The sequence below is a fragment of the Bufo gargarizans genome, chromosome 1 (assembly GCF_014858855.1).
Source record: "Bufo gargarizans isolate SCDJY-AF-19 chromosome 1, ASM1485885v1, whole genome shotgun sequence".
NCBI classification, from domain to species: domain Eukaryota; kingdom Metazoa; phylum Chordata; class Amphibia; order Anura; family Bufonidae; genus Bufo; species Bufo gargarizans.
Window position 1 is genome coordinate 337,297,599 of NC_058080.1, and position 20,801 is coordinate 337,318,399.

Below are 20,801 nucleotides of genomic sequence, written 5' to 3' on the forward strand. Positions count from 1 at the left end.
TTAACAGCATATTTTTAAAATATTTGAATAGTTTCGACTTTTCAGATGTGGAAATATGTTTATTTATTGTTTATATATTATACTAGTAGAAGGACCCGACATCGCACAGGTATATTTAATCTATTTCATTTTATGTTTCCGTGTGTCGTAAAAAAATAGACAGTTTCTCCAATAACAGTGACCTCCGCAGCGGCCGCCCCCTTTAAGCAATAAAAGAAAAATAGCTGGTTGTTATGGAAACCTGGAGTAAAGCTGTGTTTATGGCAGTTGGGATTTGAAGAGAAAGACTTACAGGCTTGTATTGGCTGAGGTGGGTCATTTTTGGGGAAATATCTCAGTAACGGTACTTCCTAGAGAGCTGGGACCCGGTCTAAAACCTTCCTGGACACTAGGGATTGACCGATATTGATTTTTTAGGGCCGATACCGATAATCTGTGAACTTTCCGGCCGATAACATACTGATATACTGCAAATTTTCATAAAAAAAAAAAAATTCCTCATCAAATCTGCTGAAAATGAATGTTTATTGTTAAACGTGTAGTTATTTTTTTGTAAATCGTTATTTTTCATTTATAATTCATATTTTGGTGTGTTTATATATGTATTTTTTTTTTTTTTTTTTTTTTACTAACTATTAGCCTCCTAAGGGACTAGAACACTTGTCCTATTCACCCTGATAGGTCTCTATCAGGGTTAATAGGACCTCACACTGTCCCTGCTGCTCTGTGCATAGTGCACACAGCAGCATGGAGCTTACCATGGCAGCCAGGGCTTCAGTAGCATCATGGCTGCCATGGTAACCGATCGGAGCCCAAGCATTACTCTGCTGGGACTCTGATCATAACTGCCAGTGAGGAGGAGGAGAGGGAACCTTGTGGCCACTGCCACCAATGATTAATACTGGGGGGCGCACTGCGTTACCAATGAAGACAAGTCTCATTAATTCATATACAGGAGGCGGGAGCTGGCTGCAGAATCACATAGCTGGCTCCTGACCTCTATGAGAGGTAGCTGCGATCCGAGGCACATGAGGGGTTAACTACTGCGGATCGCAGCTACTTGTCAGAGGTCGGGAGCCGGCTATGTGATTGTGCAGCCAGCTCCCGCCTCCTGTATATGAATGAATGAGAGAGTTATCTTCATTGGTGTCGCAGTGGCCACAGCCACCTCTTGTCCTCCCCCCTCTCATTGGTGGCAGCGGCAGAAGCAGCACAGGGGTAGGGAGACACTGCTTCCTTCTCCCCTGAGCTTGTGAGGGAACACGGAGAGCGCTGTCAGCAGCACGATCCTTGTTCCCCATACGTTATCGGTATATCAGCAAAATAGATGCCGTTAAAAATCCTTAATATCGGTAAAACCAATCCCTACTGGACACCTGATGTACCCGTGTGCCAAATTTGGTGAAGATCGGTACAGTCGTTTGGTCGCGCATAAAGAACGTCCAGACAGACAGCAATTCATATATTATACATATATAAATAATGTAAAATTGGAAGAGGGGGCAGCTTATACTTATTTTTTATTTTATTTTTATTTTTTTACACTTTTTATTTAACCGCCTCCAGACCGCCTAACGCAGGATCGCGGTCCAGAGGCGGTCGATTCATTCCTCCTAGACGCATCCGTGCGTCATCTCGCGAGACGACACGCATCGTCGGCCCGCGCATGCGCATTGCGGGCCAGCAAAAGTCACAGCAGAAGTTCGTCACCAGCCAATGATCATCGCTGGCAGGCTGGTGATTTTAAAACAAAAAAAGAAAACTAATTACAAGCCAGTTAACACATTATATTTATAAATATAATGTGTTAAATGGCTTCTGTGCTCCTCTGCTGGTCCTTTTTGTCGGTTGGTCCCAGCAGAGGAGCACAGATCTCTGCGAGTACACAAACACCACACATTTAGCCCCAGATCACCCCCCATCACCCCAATTAACCCCTGTCAATCAGTAGTGAAAGGTAAAAAAGTGATCAGTGTAAACTGTCACTTTTTTTTCCACTAGTATTGACGGTTAGGTTTTAGGATAGTTTAGGCCCCTTTGTTAGGTAGTTGGCGTCGGTTAGCGCCCAGCCCACCGCACCACAGTCACTGATTCGCTGATTAGCGTATCGCTAATCAGCATTTGTACTTTTATAGTATCTGTAAGTGATCAAAACTGATCACAGTCAGATCTACAATAGTATTAGTGTCACCTTAGCTCGCCCTCCACCCAAAACGCAGTGTTTGCCCGATCAGGCCTGATTGGTCGCCCACACGTGCGTTCACCCACGCCCGCCGCAGTGAAAAAAATATTTTTTCATCACTGCACAAGCGCTGCAGCAATAAAAAAAAAAAAAAAGTTGTGATATTTTTTTATCAATCGCAGTGGCTGCCGGTACTTCACTAGTAGGGCTGCAGCTAACGATTATTTGAATAATCAATTAGTTGCCGATTAATTTCTACGATTAATCGGGAAAAACGACAAAATTACAAAACAGAGGTTTATATGATCTTACTTGAAAAATTATGTTCAAAGGTCATATTAAAACAAATTGTGGACGGCGCAGCTATGGAGAGGGGGATCTGTGGACGGCGCAGCTATGGAGAGGGGGATCTGTGGACGGCGCAGCTATGGAGAGGGGGATCTGTGGACGGCGCAGCTATGGAGAGGGGGATCTGTGGACGGCGCAGCTATGGAGAGGGGGATCTGTGGACGGCGCAGCTATGGAGAGGGGGATCTGTGGACGGCGCAGCTATGGAGAGGGGGATCTGTGGACGGCGCAGCTATGGAGAGGGGGATCTGTGGACGGCGCAGCTATGGAGAGGGGGATCTGTGGACGGCGCAGCTATGGAGAGGGGGATCTGTGGACGGCGCAGCTATGGAGAGGGGGATCTGTGGACGGCGCAGCTATGGAGAGGGGGATCTGTGGACGGCGCAGCTATGGAGAGGGGGATCTGTGGACGGCGCAGCTATGGAGAGGGGGATCTGTGGACGGCGCAGCTATGGAGAGGGGGATCTGTGGACGGCGCAGCTATGGAGAGGGGGATCTGTGGACGGCGCAGCTATGGAGAGGGGGATCTGTGGACGGCGCAGCTATGGAGAGGGGGATCTGTGGACGGCGCAGCTATGGAGAGGGGGATCTGTGGACGGCGCAGCTATGGAGAGGGGGATCTGTGGACGGCGCAGCTATGGAGAGGGGGGATCTGTGGACGGCGCAGCTATGGAGAGGGGGATCTGTGGACGGCGCAGCTATGGAGAGGGTGATCTGTGGACGGCGCAGCTATGGAGAGGGGGATCTGTGGACGGCGCAGCTATGGAGAGGGGGATCTGTGGACGGCGCCGCTTATGGAGAGGGGGAATCTTGTGGACGGCGCAGCTATGGAGAGGGGGGATTGCGGCGTAACGTCACTCAATCACGTGACGCACCTGCTCCGCCCACTTCATGAATGAAGGAGGCGGAGCAGGCGTGTCACGTGAGTGAGTGACGTTACGCCGCCGTCCGCTCTGCCTGGCTGTTACAGGAGCGTCATTGTAAAAAGGTAAAACAAAGATGCAGCGACCGCCCGCCCGCATAGCAACGAATCGGCGATTATTCGATAACTGGATTCGTCGACCAGTTATCGAATATAATCGATTACATCGATTAATCGTTGCAGCCCTAATGGGGACGGATCAGTCTGTCCTGGCTCCGCTTTGACACGGATCCGTTCATGTTTCTGCGCATGCCCAGTAACTTCCTGTCCCTCCCCCTCATCGTCGGCCATTTTGGATCATCGACTTGGTGAGACTGGCAAGTGTATGAAGTTTTGTCTGTTTGTCTATCTCTCTTTTTTTTTACTATCTATCCATCCATCTATCTATTTCTCTATTTCTAGGGTGGGGGGGGGCTGCTGGCACTTGGGAAGGGGTGTGTGTGTCTGGAACAATGGGAGCCGCTGGCACTGTTTTTTTGTGGCTGGAACTGTGCGGTGCTTCTGGCAGTGCGGGGGTGTTTGTGGCTGGAACTGTGTCTGCTGCTGGCACTGCGGGGGTGTTTGTGACTGGAACTGTGGGGGCTTCTGGGTGGGCGTAACCCACCCAGAAGGCGCCGCCGTATCCAGTGGCCGGTAAGTAGAAAATCAACACTTGGAGTTTTTACTGTTTGATTCGTTGCATTAATCTTATTATAGATTTCTTCATCATCTTCAGCGGAGGGCTCTCCGGAAGTGGGCGGCGCTGCCGGGGCCAGCTCACCAGCATCCAGGGGAGGTGGACCAAGCCCGGACCGGGGCTGTTATATATATATATATATATATATATATATATATATATAGTGTCATGGCTACGGCCAAGAGGTATCCGAAGAACCCTAGGGAGAAAACAACAGGAACAACCTAACCCAGCTAGGCGTGTCTTAGCTGACCTGACTAAATGGCTTGTTGTGTGCCCTAAGCCATGATCGTTGGTAGGCCTATAAGTGGGCAAAAACCAAGCCAAGTAGGGTAGAAAAGGAATTTGAATGGCATGTACAAACTAATCCCCAAGCCAACTGCAAGGCATCCAGGATCTAGAGCGAAAATTCGGGGTATGTGAGGCAAGACCAGTAGGAAACCTACAACCCATCTTGTGGATGACAAGGCCAGAGACATGATGCTCAATATTGCGGATACTTCACCAAAGCGGAATGGAGGACCGAGAATACGTTGTGAAATGGATCATAAAAACCAACTGAAACTTGTAAAGTTTGGTTCTAGTGCGAGTACTGGCAATGCCCTAGCGTCAGGAGATCGTGGGACCAAAGCCTAGCTGCCTAGACTATGCAGGAATGAGGGCCAAAAAGAACCATGTGATAGGAAGAGAATCCTTCAATAGTTACCCAGACAACAGCTATCCGCACTTTGTTCTACTGTGCGCCCCTGAGAATTGTTTTAACGCTTGAGACGTGAAGACCGACCTACTATCTGAATCTTCTACCATGAGAAAATGCTGGACCTTGTCCAAAATCCGATTCAACGTGGTTGTAGGGAGTCGGAGGTTAGTGGGGCAAGAAGCTATGAAGCCATAATATGCAATGCAATGCAATGAGGGAATGCAATGCAATGAAGCTACTGGCGAAAATGAATTCCTGGTCGTGGTAAAAAGGCAAAGACTTTGCGCGGGAGACTGAAATGCTAGAGCGAATTGCCCTACTTGTTCTTCCTCTGGCAGGACCTGAACGAAAGCATGAACAATTAAAGAAAGACGAAATATCTGCGTAAGACATGACAATAATGCTGTAGGGCGAACCGGACCAGTTTGCGGTCAAAACATAAAATGAGCGATCAACATGGATTATTAGGAAATTAGGGAAGCAGGTATGTATGCGATACATAGGGGCCAAATAAGCCTAGATGCACAAATGGACAACCAACCAGGCAATCAGCCCAGCAAGTTTGAAAGCAGGTCGTCGGGCCCCCGAAGCCATGGGGCCGAAGCAGGTCGTCGGGCCCCCGAAGCCATGGGGCCGAAGCAGGTCGTCGGGCCCCCGAAGCCATGGGGCTGAAGCAGGTCGTCGGGCCCCCGAAGCCATGGGGCCGAAGCAGGTCGTCGGGCCCCCGAAGCCATGGGGCCGAAGCAGGTCGTCGGGCCCCCGAAGCCATGGGGCCGAAGCAGGTCGTCGGGCCCCCGAAGCCATGGGGCCGTTTTTTATATTTTTTAAGAATTATAACTATGAAAAGTGACATGAATAAGGTGCATGTGAATAAAACCATGAGCATGACCGATGTGGCAGGCGATACCCAAGATAAACAACGTGGCCTGAATAACATGCAAGGCGAAATATCGTTTGGAACGAGACCTGACCGACGTGGAAGGTGACCCCAATAGTTCAACTGCATGACCTGAAAAGACGAAGGGAAACGTGACAGAAAATGTAGATAATAACGGACATTAACTAAAATTAATAACATAAGCTGGCAAGCAGGTAAAGATATGAGTCATTCAAAAGCATAGCTGCACAGGTGGACAGACAACCATTGGTCAGACCCCTGAAGCCATGGGGCTGAAGCAACCACCAGGGGCCCATGGGGCCGGGCAGCCGCCGGGATGCGAACCTTAGAATTAAGGACGGCTGGGGAAAAGATTGGGCCTTAACCTAACGGGTTTAGTAAGCAACCGGGACTCGATAACCTAGAAAGACAAAGACATGGACTCGCATAACCATGACCCCCTCCAACAGAAACCTGGGACACTAACCAGCCTACAACCATGTCGTACCCTTAACAAACAAAACAGGAAAAGTGGTCAAGGGGCCCCCGGAGCCATGAGGCCGGATCGGTCATATAGCCCCTGAAGCCAGAGGGATGACGTTGCGGTGACGATAAGTAATTAAAACGTAAGCCGGACCTGATGGCATATGAAGAGACTTGAATGATTGGATTGACTAGAAGGTGGCCTAAGGAACATGACTGCCAACAGGCGTTAAAAATATAGACATTAGTAATCCGAAGCACGTGCATACATAAAATACTAACCACCGCGAACCATAAACGTAAACATGAAATGCCTGGGGCATTGCAAGTTCGCTAAGAGAAGTCTCTTATTGTGACAAACAAATGAACAGCTTGTGAAAACATAGCAGGAAACGTACTCCTATCGGCCCACTGACCTCCGTTGAGGAGCTGTTTGGTGAACTGGGGCAGGAGACCAATCTGAGTGAATACGAACCAGAAGTAAAAAGGAGACCAGTCTGAGTGAATACGAACCAGGATTATACCAAAACTAGGCCTATGGAATGTGACAGACCACCGAGGAAGGGAACGTAAGCCTGAAAAGAACGCAGTTATGTTTGTCAGGAGAGAGGTACCAGAGCGGTGGGTGCAGACTGCCCCGGTGAGATTGAGCAAACCATGATGTAGCAATAAACAGGAGAATGCAGCTTTGAGTGGGAGCAGAGTACAACACATGATGTAACAACAAATGGGTGAATGCAGCTTTGGATGTGAGTGGTACCTAAAAACATGGTATAGGCGCAGCTTTGAGTATGGGTAGCGCATGAAAAGCATGGTATAAAGCAGACGTATAAATGCAACCTGAAAGTGATCAGAGTATTGACGTGATGCGAAAGCAGACATGTGGACGCAGCTCTAGTAGTGAAAGGAGTATAGGACAAGATGTGAAAAGCAGACATGCGGACGCAGCTTTGGATGTGAACGGAATATTAACTTGATGTGACCTCAGACATGGAAAGCGGCTTTGGTGAGTGGGGTATAGAACCTGGTGTAGCAGTAGAAGTGTGAACACAACTTTGGGTATAAGCAGAGCATGAAAATTGGTATAAACGCAGCTCTGGTTGTGAGTGGAGCAAGGTGGGAACACCAGGGTGGTGCGTCCAGAGTATGAAAACGGAGTAACAGTAGCAGCTATGGCTGTAAGCCAAGTATGCAACATGTAATAACAGGCATGTAATACGGATCCGGCTGTCGGCTGGGGATGGAATGAGATGTAACAGCCAACAGGTGAGCGCAGCTTGAATGTGAGACCAATCTGAGTGAATACGAACCAGCATAAGACATTAAATAAAAGCCGAAAGTGTAAATGCCGCTCAGGATAACAACGGAGCATGAAAGTATGAGATTGTGGATAAGCTTTGCCTGTATATTTATGTTTAAATTGTACTGGAGCTGTCATGTGGCATTCCGGGCACTAGAGGCCGCTGTTTTGCAGCACAGTCAGCATGCTTCTGGGTGAACCAGTAAATGTTGATCTGACATGGTGGAAGGATTGTGCTTTGAGGGGCTGAATCCGATTCCATCCTGGCTTGCAGATGTCCGGCAGTGAATGGACACTCAAAGGAAGGAGAGTATCTGATGTCCCCTGTCTGGACCCAGCACTTTGAAAGAGAGGTTGTCCCAGGAAGACCAGTTCCAGTGTATGGACAGAAAACCTTAGCATCAATCAAGGCCGCACGGTTGCTGAGAGCTTGGTGGCCATCCCGGGTAAGCGGCATCCTAGGGCCCAGAACGGACGCAGGTCAGTACACCTGATTACCAATTGTACTTCACTGTTTGGCGCCTAAAGTAACAGAGACTAGCCTAGGCCTTGTATTAGCTAGTTAGATAGGGTTATAGCTTTGTTAGGCCTTACTGTACTGCAGCGCAGTAGTTGACTTGCAGGCTCTGCTGCGTCTGCCTCGGTTAGGTGTGTCTTCTATAGCGGCACAGTATGACTTGTAGGCTCTGCTGTGTACGCCAGCAGGCTAGGCCTGTCCCTCGGACAGGGATGGTGACTGTGGGCCTGGGGTATGTATTACTTATACTGTTTGTCCTTGTGTTAATACTGTTTCCAAGTAAAGTTTATATTCTTGCATATAAAGCTGGTGTCAGTTTTGCTTCCATGTCTGTGACTTTGCTGTATCCTGGGGAGCCCACCCCGGTACACGGCTTACAAAAGTGAAATGCATGAAGTTTAAAGATGGTGGTAGCGGGGGGAAAAGGGGGGGGGGGGGGGGGAGACACATGGCAAGGAACAGCTACAGCAAAAGGCCTAAACAATAAACGATGCGTCCGGGCTCCAAACATGACGTCACGTGCAGCCCGGGTAACTCTTACTTCAGCCGAATTGCTGTAAAGAAACTTTTCATACGAGACGAACGAAGCAAAGGGAAACTTGTAAGATTTATAGGAACCAACTCCTATTACCAACAAACAAAAATGAAAAGCAAATGGAAGTATTTAGGCCCAAACGAGCAAACCTGAGGTAGCAGATTCTGAGGCAAAGCCTCCCGTTCGCTAGCAAAGTCGGATCCGACCGGCCTGGAGAGACGGCCCCGGCCCAACCTACTTACGTAATATGGCGCGTGCATGCTACGGTAGCAGAGAGCAAAATAACAAGCTCCATGCTGCAAAGAAAGAATCCTACCACCAGAGAAGCTAGTGTGCTAATGACACCTGAAAACACACACCTGTGAGTGAGGGTGTGGCTTGTATATGAAGAGCCTCCGCCCCTCCCACAAATGCAGGCTGACTAATCAGCCTTACCAATATATATATATATATATATATATATATATATATATATATATATATATTTATTTATTTTTTTATTTTATTTAAGTACAGTCTTCTAAAAAAAAAATTATTTGTATTAGTAATCTGCACCTAGAGCCGCCCGTGAGGATCCCCCAGTCGCCTCCAGAGTCCGCGGGAATGATCGTGGCGGTCGTAGACGTGTAAGTATTGAATTTAGTAGTTTTAATTAGCATTTTGTATTAGGATTTACATTAAATTTTGTATTTCCTTTTTTTCAGGGTTCCCTAGGCTCCACCAGGGAAGATGAGGAGTTCGGGGTTGCGAGTATAGATAACCTGCTCCTCATCCGACTGGTGGAGGCGCGTCCAGCGTTATGGGACCACGCCGACCGCCACCACACCGATCATCGCCATACCCAGCGGCTCTGGAGGGACATCTCTGCTGCAGTTTTTGAGACCTGGGGGGGAATCTAGATGCGGCGGCTCAGGAGAAATATGGTAAGTAAAACAATATGCATTTTAATAAATTAAAATATTGTTGTTTTCCGTTCATCATGCCTATTTTAGTTTTTATTGTTTTTTTCCATAGTCAAACTGGTTATAACGCGTTGGCGATCTATCCGGGACCGCTTCAGGAGGGATTACAACAAGGAGGGTCAGGCCCCGAGTGGCTCCGGAGGAACCTCAGGGGCCACATACATCCATACGGCGGCCCTGGGGTTCCTACAAAAGGCAATGGCACCAAAAAGGTAAATATTTATAACAACTGTTTAAAAAATAAATTGTAAAGGGGCTGTCTGAGACAGTGGAGCGTTTGGCTCCCCTGTTTTGGACAGCCCCCTATGGTATACGGTAGACATAGCATAGAACAGTGATGGCGAACCTCTTACAGGCTGAGTGCCCAAACTGCAACATAAACCCACTTATTTATCGCAAAGTGCCAACACAGCAATTTACCTTGAATACTACAGTCCTGTATAGTATATCTTCCATGTACTTTATCATTTATTTACAATAGCCTGCCTACATTCAGTGCGCTGCCTGTGCCGTTCATAGTGCGCCCTGCGCTGCTGAATGGCAGGAAAAGTCTAAGGCATATTGGTACACCATAGACTTTTTCCAGGGTGTGGGTGCCCACAGAGAGGGCTCTGAGTGCCGCCTCTGGCACCCGTGCCATAGGTTAGCCATCACTGGCATAGAACATGGATGTTTTATTTAAAGAACAATTCCTAACTTTCCTTTTTTTTTCTACAGAAGTGCCAGCAGCACTCGGGAGCCTGACCAACCTCCTGAGGCGGAACCAGAACAGATCGCCAGCACCAGCCCTCCTGCATCGGCTCAGGATAATCTGGGTCCCCTACCAGGTCCCTCCGCTCAACAGAGGCTCTTAGGTTTCCGTCCAAATTTGAGAGCCCTGGTGAGCGGGCAGAGATCTGGTAGGCCAAGTTGAGCCGATTATGCAAACCTTGTAGAGGTCGTTTCCGACGCTCTAGAAGGTTTTGCCCGACATCAGATGGAGTTTGGTGCTGACTTGATTCGCCCCCCGAGCATGTGTTTCCTCCTCCTTCTTTTTCTTCTCCTGCCCCTTATTTGCCTCCTACTTCTTTTCAAACTCCCTCCACCTCTACACATGCTCGGGTCCCCTCCTCCTCAGACCCTTCCTTTCTCCACACCCCACAATTACGCCCTGCATCCTTTCCTATGGCCCGTAGTTTAACCTCAGTGGCTCACCAGGACAGGGGGGCTACCCAGGGGTGTAGCTAAAAGCTCATGGGCCCTGGTGCAAGAGTTCAGCTTGGGCCCCCGTCCCTCAGTGCTTGTTGGCAAGGGGCAGGGGAGCACATATCCTTCCTGCGGCCTGAGGCAAACATTGAAAGGGCACCCCCTCATGCCAAATTCTTAACCTAACCCCTTCCCTCCAGCCAGAGGTGTAAATTGACCAGTATGCACTTTCTATAATGCCAGTGTCTTATGTGGCACAATGGTCTTTGGGCCCCTTCAGGCTCCTGGGCCCGGTAGCGACTGCTACCTCTGCACCCCCTATAGCTACGCCCCTGGGGCTACCATTGCCAGCCCCAGCGCAAGTCCACCTCCCCTCCAAGTTATGAAGAGTTACATAAAAAAAAAAAAAAATATTATACTTTACTGCACTGTGTCTGTGTTTTTATTGTCCTGTACAGGGAACCTTGGCACTATAGCTGTGTTGAAATAAAAACTACCCTAGTCTCACTACTGTGCGTTTATTACAACACCCTTGGTAGTTTTTATATCAAAACAGCATTAGTGCCAATGTCGTAAGATCCATTAAAACCTGACTATTAATAATGAGCTAAATTTTGGCTCTTTATTGATCGTAGACCCTATGATTGGCACATGAACAAGCAAATGCTTGTTCGTTGTTCAATCTTGTGCCCTTTCATATGAGCCCTTGTGGGAGTCACGGTCTGTCAGCATCATCAGGAATTCATTAATAAATTGTGATTTTAACGTTTAATGATTTCCCGATGACGCTAATATAACTAGTGTGATTACCACAAGGGACAGAGTTTTTAAAGGGGTATTCACATAGACAATGGGGGGATTTCACTTGAATATGCCCCCATTGTCTGATAGGTGTGGGTAACATTGGTAGGACCCGCACCTATATTGAGAACGGAGCGGGGAGCACTGTTGCTGTAGGACACATTTCCCATGGTATGTCCACCACCAAACGCTAATCCCCGCCTCAACTATAGAAATGGATGGAGGGCGGCAGCGCAGTGCGACCGCATCTACTTTCTTGGCTTCGTTCTCAATATATGTGTGAGGGAACCAGCCGTGGGACCCGCGCCTATAAGACAATGTAGGTATATCCTTAAAGTGGTATGCCCCCATTGTATGAGATGAGAAAACCCCTTTAAGGCCTCTTGCACACGACTGTATGCCACAAGAGACATATGGTCCGTGAGCGGGCCATATGTCCCATAGTGGCATTGATCGTGCACACGAGAGTACACAGCATCATAGTGTACAATCATCCTGTGCAAGTGGAGCTGCCCGCGGGGATATAGTCTTGCACTAATATATCATATGAGTGCAGGACAATAGCCCAGTGTGCGGCACAACATGGTCAGTATCATGATGCTCTGTACTCTTGTACGTACTATCAATGATGATCAGGGACATATGGCCCGCTAACGAACACTATACATCTTTAAGTGCATGTAGTCGTGCACAAGAGTCTGAAAGGTGTGGTCCATTATCAAAGTCGGACCAGCTTTGGAACTTCAACAAGATAGCCCTGGAGAAATATAGGAGCATTACAACCCTATAGATCTCAATACATGAAGATGGAACCTAGAGATGCTTTTCCTTCCAAAACGGATCCGCTAAACGGATGACAAAACGGAAACCAACGGGACAAACGGATCCGTAATACAGACGGATCCGTACAAACGGATCCGTCTGAATGGCTTCCGTTTGGCTCCGTTTAGTCAGTTTATAGACGGATCCGTTTGAAAAGCCCTTCAAACGGATCCGTGAAACGCTAGTGTGAAAGTAGCCTAAGGGCTGAATCTTATTAACCACTACCCGACCGCCTAACGCAGGATTGCGTCCTGGGGGCAGCTGGGTTATTCCTCATTGACGCGCCATCTTGCGAGACGCGAGATTTCCTGTGAACGCGCGCTCACAGGATCGGAAGGTAAACTAGTTGACCTACAGCCTGCCAGCAGATGCGATTTTTTTTTAACCCTTGAAAGGTATATCAGACGCTATTTTGTTAACAGCGTCTGATATACCTGCTACCTGGTCCTCTGGTGGTCCCTTTTGCTTGGATCGACCACCAGAGGACACAGGCAGCTCTGTAATAAGTAGCACCAAGCACCACACTACACTACACTACACCCCCCCTGATAAGCTCCATTCAGACGTCCGTATGTGTTTTGCGGATCCACAAAACACGGACACCGGCAATGTGCTTTCCACATTTTGCCAGAACTATATAGAAAATGCCTTTTCTTGTCCGCAATTGCGGACAAGAATAGGACATGTTCTATAGGCTCTACAAAAAACGCAGTGTTCGCCCGATCAGGCCTGATCTTGTGCACACACTTGCGTTCAGTCCGCCCCACTGCAGTGACAGAATTCTTTTATTTTCTGATCACTGCAAAAACACCGTAAAATCGCTGCGGCGCTATAAAGATCACTTTTGAGGGGCATGGCGAGTTCATAGATGATTTTTATTTATTTTTTGGCACACGTTAGCGGAAATTGTTTTTTCTCACAAAGTCTCATATTCCACTAACTTGGGACAAAAAATAAGATCTCACATGAACTCGCCATACCCCCCCCCCCCCCCTCACAGAATCCAAATGCGTAAAAAATTTTAGACATTTATATTCCAGACTTCTTCTCACGCTTTAGGGCCCCTAAAATGCCAGGGCAGTATAAATACCCCACAAGTGACCGCATTTTGGAAAGAAGACACCCCAAGGTATTGCGTGAGGGGCATGGCGAGTTCATAGAATTTTTTATTTTTTTTTGGGCACAAGTTAACTGAAAATGTTTTTGTTTTTTTTCTTACAAAATCATTTTCCGCTAACTTGTGCCAAAAAAAATTAAAACAAATTCTATGAACTCGCCATGCCCCTCACGGAATACCTTCTTTCCAAAATAGGGTCACATGTGGGGTATTTATACTGCACTGGCATTTTAGGGGCCCTAAAGCGTGAGAAGTCTGGGTGAGAGAAATCTCTCTGTAAAATGACAACTTTGTATAAAAAGAAAAAAAAAAAAAAATGGGAAAAGTTGTCTTTTACAGAGATATTTCTCTCACCCAGCATGGGTATATGAAAAAATACACCCCAAAACACATTGCCTTACTTCTTCTGAGTACGGCGATACCACATGTGTGACACTTTTCTGCAGCCTAGGTGGGCAAAGAGGCCCAAATTCTAAAGAGCACCTTTAGGATTTCACAGGGAATTTTTTACGCATTTGGATTCCAAACTACTTCTCATGCATTAGGTCCCCTAAAATGCCAGGGCAGTATAAATACCCAACAAGTGACTCCATTTTGGAAAGAAGACACCCCAAGGTATTCCATGAGGGGTAAAAATTTTTTTTTTTTGTCACAAGTTAGTGGAATATGAGACTTTGTAAGAAAAAAATAAAATCATTTTCCGCTAATTTGTGACAAAATAAAAACTTCCATGAACTCACTATGCCCATCAGCGAATACCTTAGGGTGTCTACTTTCCGAAATGGGGTCATTTGTGAGGTGTTTCTACTGTCTGGGCATTGTAGAACCTCAGGAAACATGACAGGTGCTCAGAAAGTCAAAGTGCGTAAATTCACATTTTTGCACCATAGTTTGTAAACGCTATAACTTTTACCCAAACCAATAATATACACTTATTGAATTTTTTTATCAGACATGTAGAACAATAAATTTAGATAAAAATTCATATAGAAATGTAGTAAGTTTTAGTTACAACAGAAAGTGAAAAATGAAGTTTTTTGCTAAAATTTCGGTCAATTTAGATTAATATAAAAAAAAAAAAAAAGTAAAAACGTCAGCAGCAATAAAATGCCACCAAATGAAAGCTCTATTAGTGAGAAGAAAAGGAGGCAAAATTCATTTGGGTGGTAAGTTGTATGACCGAGCAATAAACCGTGAAGGTAGTGTAGTGCCGAAGTGTAAAAAGTGGTCTGGTCATTAAGTGGGTTTAAGTCAGTCTAATAGTAACCGATTCTGGAATATCATGTTATCACTAACTACATATATGAAAAATGTAAATTAGGGTCTAAATGTGACAGTTATCCTTTAATAAACTCCTCTGCATCAATAATGATAAACGTGTTTCACATTCTCATTTCTCCAGCATCCTCCATACAGGAACTCCAATGTAGTCTGTTCTGCAGAGAAACGACTAGAACGGATTTTCTATGAGCAGGTCCTGCCAGCCACTCCATTCTAGTCCTACCAGCAGTCATGTCCGTCTAGATTGGAGTTGCTCCTGCAGGTACTACCTCCAGCAACTCCATTCTAGTCAACTCACTAGTGAAGTGTCTAGAATGTTGCTGCTAAAGGCAGGATCTGCCAGGAGCAACGCCAATCTAGATGCAGCCCTATTCTTACTGCTGATCCCTATCCTTGTGGAACACGCTGTTACCATACCACAACGCTTCAGAGGGACTTCCATCTAGGCCCCAATCACTACAATGACTATTGTTCCTACTAACTCAAATTAAACTAACCTATAATAGTAGACATCGCTCTTGCCTGCGGACAAGCCTGACCTGCGGGTCACCTCTTCTTTTTTCCAACCTTGAGGCAAAGCCGAGCACTCCCAACGTTTCCTCTCCATCCCGCTGCCCGTCACTCTCAGGAAATCCAACACGCTTATGGTAGACACTAGAATGGAGATGATAGAAGGAGGTTTGTAACGTCACTAGTCACATGCTCCTTCATGGTCACATGACCAAATGTGGGCAGTGTTTCTGAAAGGAAGAATGGCTGTGTGTGTGTGACTACAAGCAGCCCTGTATTACACAGAGCTTCATGGGAAGCAGGTGAGGGGCAGTATATGGATTTCATATATGAAGGTGCAGGTCTGGGGAGGGCATGTGGAGCATGGGCAGTGGGCTTCATGGAGTGCAGGAGTATCTGGGTAGTGGAGTGGAATTTGGTGCGATTACAGGAGTTTATATTTGTGAAGAGGGGGCATGTGGTGTATTCTGGGAGCAATAAAGGTGCAAATCTGTGTGTTGGGTGGAGGGCTTTATGGGGTGTAAGTCTGTGAGGGTGGCATGTGGCGTATTAGGGGTGTCATTAGGGGGCAGATCTGTGTGTGGGGGCTTTATAGGGTGTAAATCTGAGGAGGGGGCATGTGGTATATTCTGGGGGACATGAGGATGCAGATCTGTGTGTGGGGGCTTTATAGGGTGTGAATCTGAGGAGGGAGCATGTGGTATATTTGGGGGGCATGAGTGTGCAGATCTCTGTGTGGGGGGGCTTTATAGGGTGTAAATCTATGGAGAGTAGCATGTGGTATATTCGGGGGGGGGGGGACATGAAGATGCAGATCTTTATGGGGTGTTAATCTGTGAGGAGGAGGCATGAGGCATATTCTGGGGGCCATGAGGGTGCAGATATGGGGGGGGGGGCTTTATGGGGTGTAAATCTCTTGTATGGAGGGGTTGGGGCAGAGATGGCAGTTGTGTGCTGGAGGGGGCAGCGATGGCGACCTGTTGTTCAGGGAGGGTAAAGATGGTGATCTGTTTGGGGTGGGGGTTCAGGGGTAGGTAGATTTTTCCAGCGCAAAAATGTTCCATCAGATCTCACTACCCCTGAGTGCGCACGCGCGCAAAATCATGAGTAGCAGTTCATTCTTAGCGCAGAGCTGAGTGCAGAATATCGAGGTCACCACATAGCAGAGCTGAGTGCGGAATATTACCCCAATATCCTGCACTCAGCTCTGCTATGTGGTGACCTCGATATTTTGGAATGGAAATTCTACCTACCCCTAAGTGCCCATGCGCGGTGTACGGTTTTACACATGCGCATGAAGTCCTCCTCCTGCTGATTCCTGTGCGGCCGCGTCACTTCCGGTATAGTGTTCTGGCAAGGTATAGAAATCTGGCAGAACACCAGTGTTCCATGAAAATCTGCTACCCTCGTCACTTCCGCTAGTGACGTAGCAGCATCGGAAGGCTGAGAAGGAGGTGTGTCTCTGAGCTCGCCACCTCAGTGGCTGAAAAGAAGGTGTGTTGGCGTCTGCGCAGAACCAACTAGGGTAGCGAAATTTCACAGGGTGCATGCGAACGCGCCGAGGGAGGGTAGGTTAGATTTACGGCCCACCGCGCATGCGCGTTGCCCGCAACCCTATTGGCTGGGGAGGTAGGGACATGTAACAGTAATATGCACAGCAGCATCTGAACGGGGGGGAAGGGGTAGGTGATATTTACAAGCCACTGCGCACTGCCCATGACCTCATTGGCTGGGCACATAGGGACATTTCACAGTTCTCTACACTGCATGTGAACGTGCCGAGGGGTAGATGAGATTTACGGGCCAATGCACATGCACGCCGAGGGTAGACAAAAATTATGGGCCATTGCGCATGCGTGACTAAACTAACGGTCATACTTTGGTGAAGCTAGTCTGAACTGCGCTGATTGATCTCATCTGATTTATTACTGCAGTACTTTAGAAGGCTTACCAGGACACAAAGTAAGGATTTTATTTTTTTTACCAACTTTACAATCTCTACCCCATCAGTCCTCTATAGCATCAGTGACAGCCTTGTCTGTGCAGTGTATTGGGGGGTCTGTGAAGGATATAGGGGTGGCCTGTGCATTAGATATTGGAGGGTACATGCTTTTTGCTACGAAACTGCAGCCATCTAGTCACTGAGAGAAGGATGAGAAACCGCACCCCAGCCTGTCCCACATCTGCAACCAAATCAGTCGGTCAGTGAATTGTGTAATCTCCGTCTCTGTGTGCATTGTTAATGTCTAGTACTCCCAATTCTTATATTTAATACGGTGTCTCCCACAATCCTCGTGTCTGTCTACTGAATATATGGGGACCATCAGTCTGCATGCACTGTGTCTGATATGCCATTTAGGCCTCATGCACACAACCGTTTTTTTTTTGCGGTCCGCAAAACCGGGTTCCGTAGTTCCGTGATCCGTGTCCGTCTTTCCTTCCGTGGGTCTTCCTTGATTTTTGGAGGATCCACGGACATGAAGGAAAAAGTAGTTTTGTTGTCCGCCTGGCGGTGCGGAGCCAAACGGATCCGTCCTGACTTACAATGCAAGTCAATGGGGACGGATCCGTTTGACGTTGACACAATATGGTGCAATTGCAAACTGATCCGTCCCACATTGACTTTTAATGTAAAGTCAGGAGTCCCTATTATACCATCGGATCGCGGTTTTCTCCAATCCGATGGTATATTTTAACTTGAAGCGTCCCCGTCCAATATATGTTTAGAATATACCATCGGATTTGAGTTACATCGTGAAAACTCATATCCGACAGTATATTCTAACACAGAGGCGTTCCCATGGTGATGGGGACGCTTCAAGTTAGAATATACTGCAAACTGTGTACATCAGTGTTTCCCAACCAGTGTGCCTCCAGCTGTTGCAAAACTACAACTCCCAGCATGCCCTCACAGCCAAAGGCTGTCCAGGCATGCTGGGAGTTGTAGTTTTGCAACAGCTCTCCAGTTGGGAAACACTGAGTTGTAGTTTTGTAGTTGGGAAACACTGGTGTACATGACTGCCCCCTGCTGCCTGGCAGCACCCGATCTCTTACAGGGGGCTGTGATCTGCTCAATTAACCCCTCAGGTTAATTGTGCGTATCATATCCCCCTGTAAGAGATCAGGGGCTGCCAGGGGGCAGACCCCCCCTCCCTCCCCAGTTTTAATTTCATTGGTGGCCAGTGCGCCCCCCCCCCCTCCCTCCACTGTATTAATTTCATTGGTGGCCAGTGTGCGACCTCCCCTCTCCCCCCACCGATCATTGGTGGCAGCGGAGAGTTCCGATCGGAGTCCCAGTTCAATCACTGGGGCTCCAATCGGTAACCATGGCAACCAGGACGCTACTGCAGTTACTTAGCACTGCGCTGTCTGTGACCGGTCGGGAGCTCCTCCTACTGGTAAGTGACAGATCATTAAGCAAAGTGCCGCACAGACCTGTCACTTACCAGTAGGAGGAGCTCCCGGCCGGTCACCGACAGCGCAGCAGGTAAGTATGATGCTTCTAATATTGCTAAGTAACCATGGCAACCAGAACTGCAGTAGCGTCCTGGTTGCCATGGTTACCGATCGGAGCCCCAGCGATTAAACTGGGACTCCGATCGGAACTCTCCGCTGCCACTAATGGTCGGGGGGGGGTGGGAGGGAGAGGGGAGGCCACACACTGGCCACCAATAAAATTAATACAATAAAGGGAGGGGCAGTGCCGATCACAGCCCCCTGTAAGAGATCGGGTGCTGCCAGGCAGCAGGGGGCAGTCATGTACACAGTTCGTAGTATATTCTAACTTGAAGAGTCCCCATCACTATGGGAACGCCTCTGTGTTAGAATATACTGTCGGATCTGAGTTTTCACGGCTCTGAAAAAGCTTTTATGCAGACGGATCTTCGGATCCGTCTTTATGAAAGTAGCCTACGGACACGGATGCCAATCTTGTGTGCATCCGTGTTTTTTCACGGACCCATTGACTTGAATGGGTCCGTGAACCGTTGTGCGTCAAAAAAATAGGACAGGTCCTATTTTTTTGACGGACAGGATACACGGATCACGGAGGCGGATGACATACGGTGCATTTTCTGAGTTTTCAACGGATCACAAGGGTCGTGTGCATGAGGCCTTAATCTAAGATTTTTTTTTTATTTTTTTTTGTGTGTGTGTGTGACAACTCTGACTCCAGATCTCCCATAATGCTGGGAATGCATTAGAGATGTGTAGTCCAAAATATCTGGAATACCAAATGCGTATGAATGAAATGTATGGTGTGTGCGAATGGTCAGTAACAAGGGTTGAAGACTTGACGTGGTATTACTGCTCACATGTGTATCCATGTGCCAATTCAACCTATGTGATTGGCCAGGGGCGTATCTATCACGAGGCAAACAAGGCATTTGCCTAGGGCGGCACTTGCCAATGGGGCGGCAAAATGCCTTGTTTGCCCCTTGTCCCATCAGTCTCATCTGCCTCCGGTATATTCAGAAGATCTGATGGTATATTCTAACCCCATGGTGACGGGGACGCTTGCCTGGGGGTTAGAATATACCATCTGATCTGAGTTTTCACGCTCTCAGTGAGAGCGTGAAAACACAAATCCGATGGTATATTCTAACCCCCAGGCGTTCCCATGGTGACAGGGACGCTTGCCTGGGGGTTAGAATATACAGGGCCCCGCCGCTCACAGGAAAACATTTAAAAACGAATCAGTAACCTAAACTTTATTCATTAGTGATGTCTTACTGTATACCTTACTCTGTCTTTCAGCTCCGGTAACAGCAGGCAGTGCGGGCGGGCGGCGCTCACTCACTGACGTCACGCGCCTGCGCCGCCTAGTGGGAGGAGCAGGCGCGTGACGTCAGTGAGTGAGCGCCGCCCGCCTGCACTGCCTGCTGTTACCGTAGCTGAAAGACAGAGTAAGGTATACAGTAAGACATCACTAATGAATAAAGTTTAGGTTACTGATTTGTTTTTAAATGTTTTCCTGTGAGCATCAGGGGGAGGAGGAATCTGTGGATGGCACCGTTTAGGGGAGGGGGGGAATCTGTGGATGGCACTGTTTAGGGGAGGGGGGGGAATCTGTGAATGGCACCGTTTAGGGGAGGGGGGGGAATCTGTGGATGGCACTGTTTAGGGGAGGGGGGGGAATCTGTGGATGGCACTGTTTAGGGGAGGGGGGGGAATCTGTGGATGGCACCGTTTAGGGGGGGGGAATCTGTGGATGGCACTGTTTAGGGGAGGGGGATCCGTGGATGGCACTATTTAGGGGAGGGGGATCCGTGGATGGCACTTTTTAGGGGGGATCTGTGGATGGCACATAGGAAGGGGTGGGGTTTAGAGAGAAAGGGGTTTGGCCTTGACAGGAAGGGGCGGGTCAAATTTATATTAGGGGGGTGCCCGAGTTTAGTCTCGCCTAGGGCAGCACAAAACCAAGATACACCACTGTGATTGGCTGTAATAATAATGAGGTAAACCATAAATAATGTGAAGATGGATAAGGATAATTAAACTACCGTGTCTCCTAAACTGTAACTGTGTCTCCTAAACAATGCTTATATTTATGGGGATTCATCAATGGTTAAATCTGGTGTTCTA

At 47.8% G+C, this 20,801-nt stretch overlaps 1 protein-coding gene across 3 annotated transcripts in view; it reads right to left on the reverse strand.

The window, feature by feature from the left end:
• The window catches only part of LOC122946595 (methyl-CpG-binding domain protein 3-like), a 180,653-nt gene extending 165,269 nt beyond the window's left edge, over nucleotides 1–15,384 (reverse strand). The window contains exon 1 of one of the 3 annotated variants that reach the window (XM_044306340.1): nucleotides 15,248–15,380. In XM_044306340.1, coding sequence (XP_044162275.1) covers nucleotides 15,248–15,315 — 68 coding nt within the window. In that variant the 5' untranslated portion in view covers nucleotides 15,316–15,380. Of the gene's footprint in view, nucleotides 1–15,205 lie in introns of all 3 variants that reach the window. The other 2 variants (XM_044306321.1, XM_044306330.1) reach the window with 2 other exon arrangements.
• Between the last annotated feature and the right edge of the window lie 5,417 nt (nucleotides 15,385–20,801).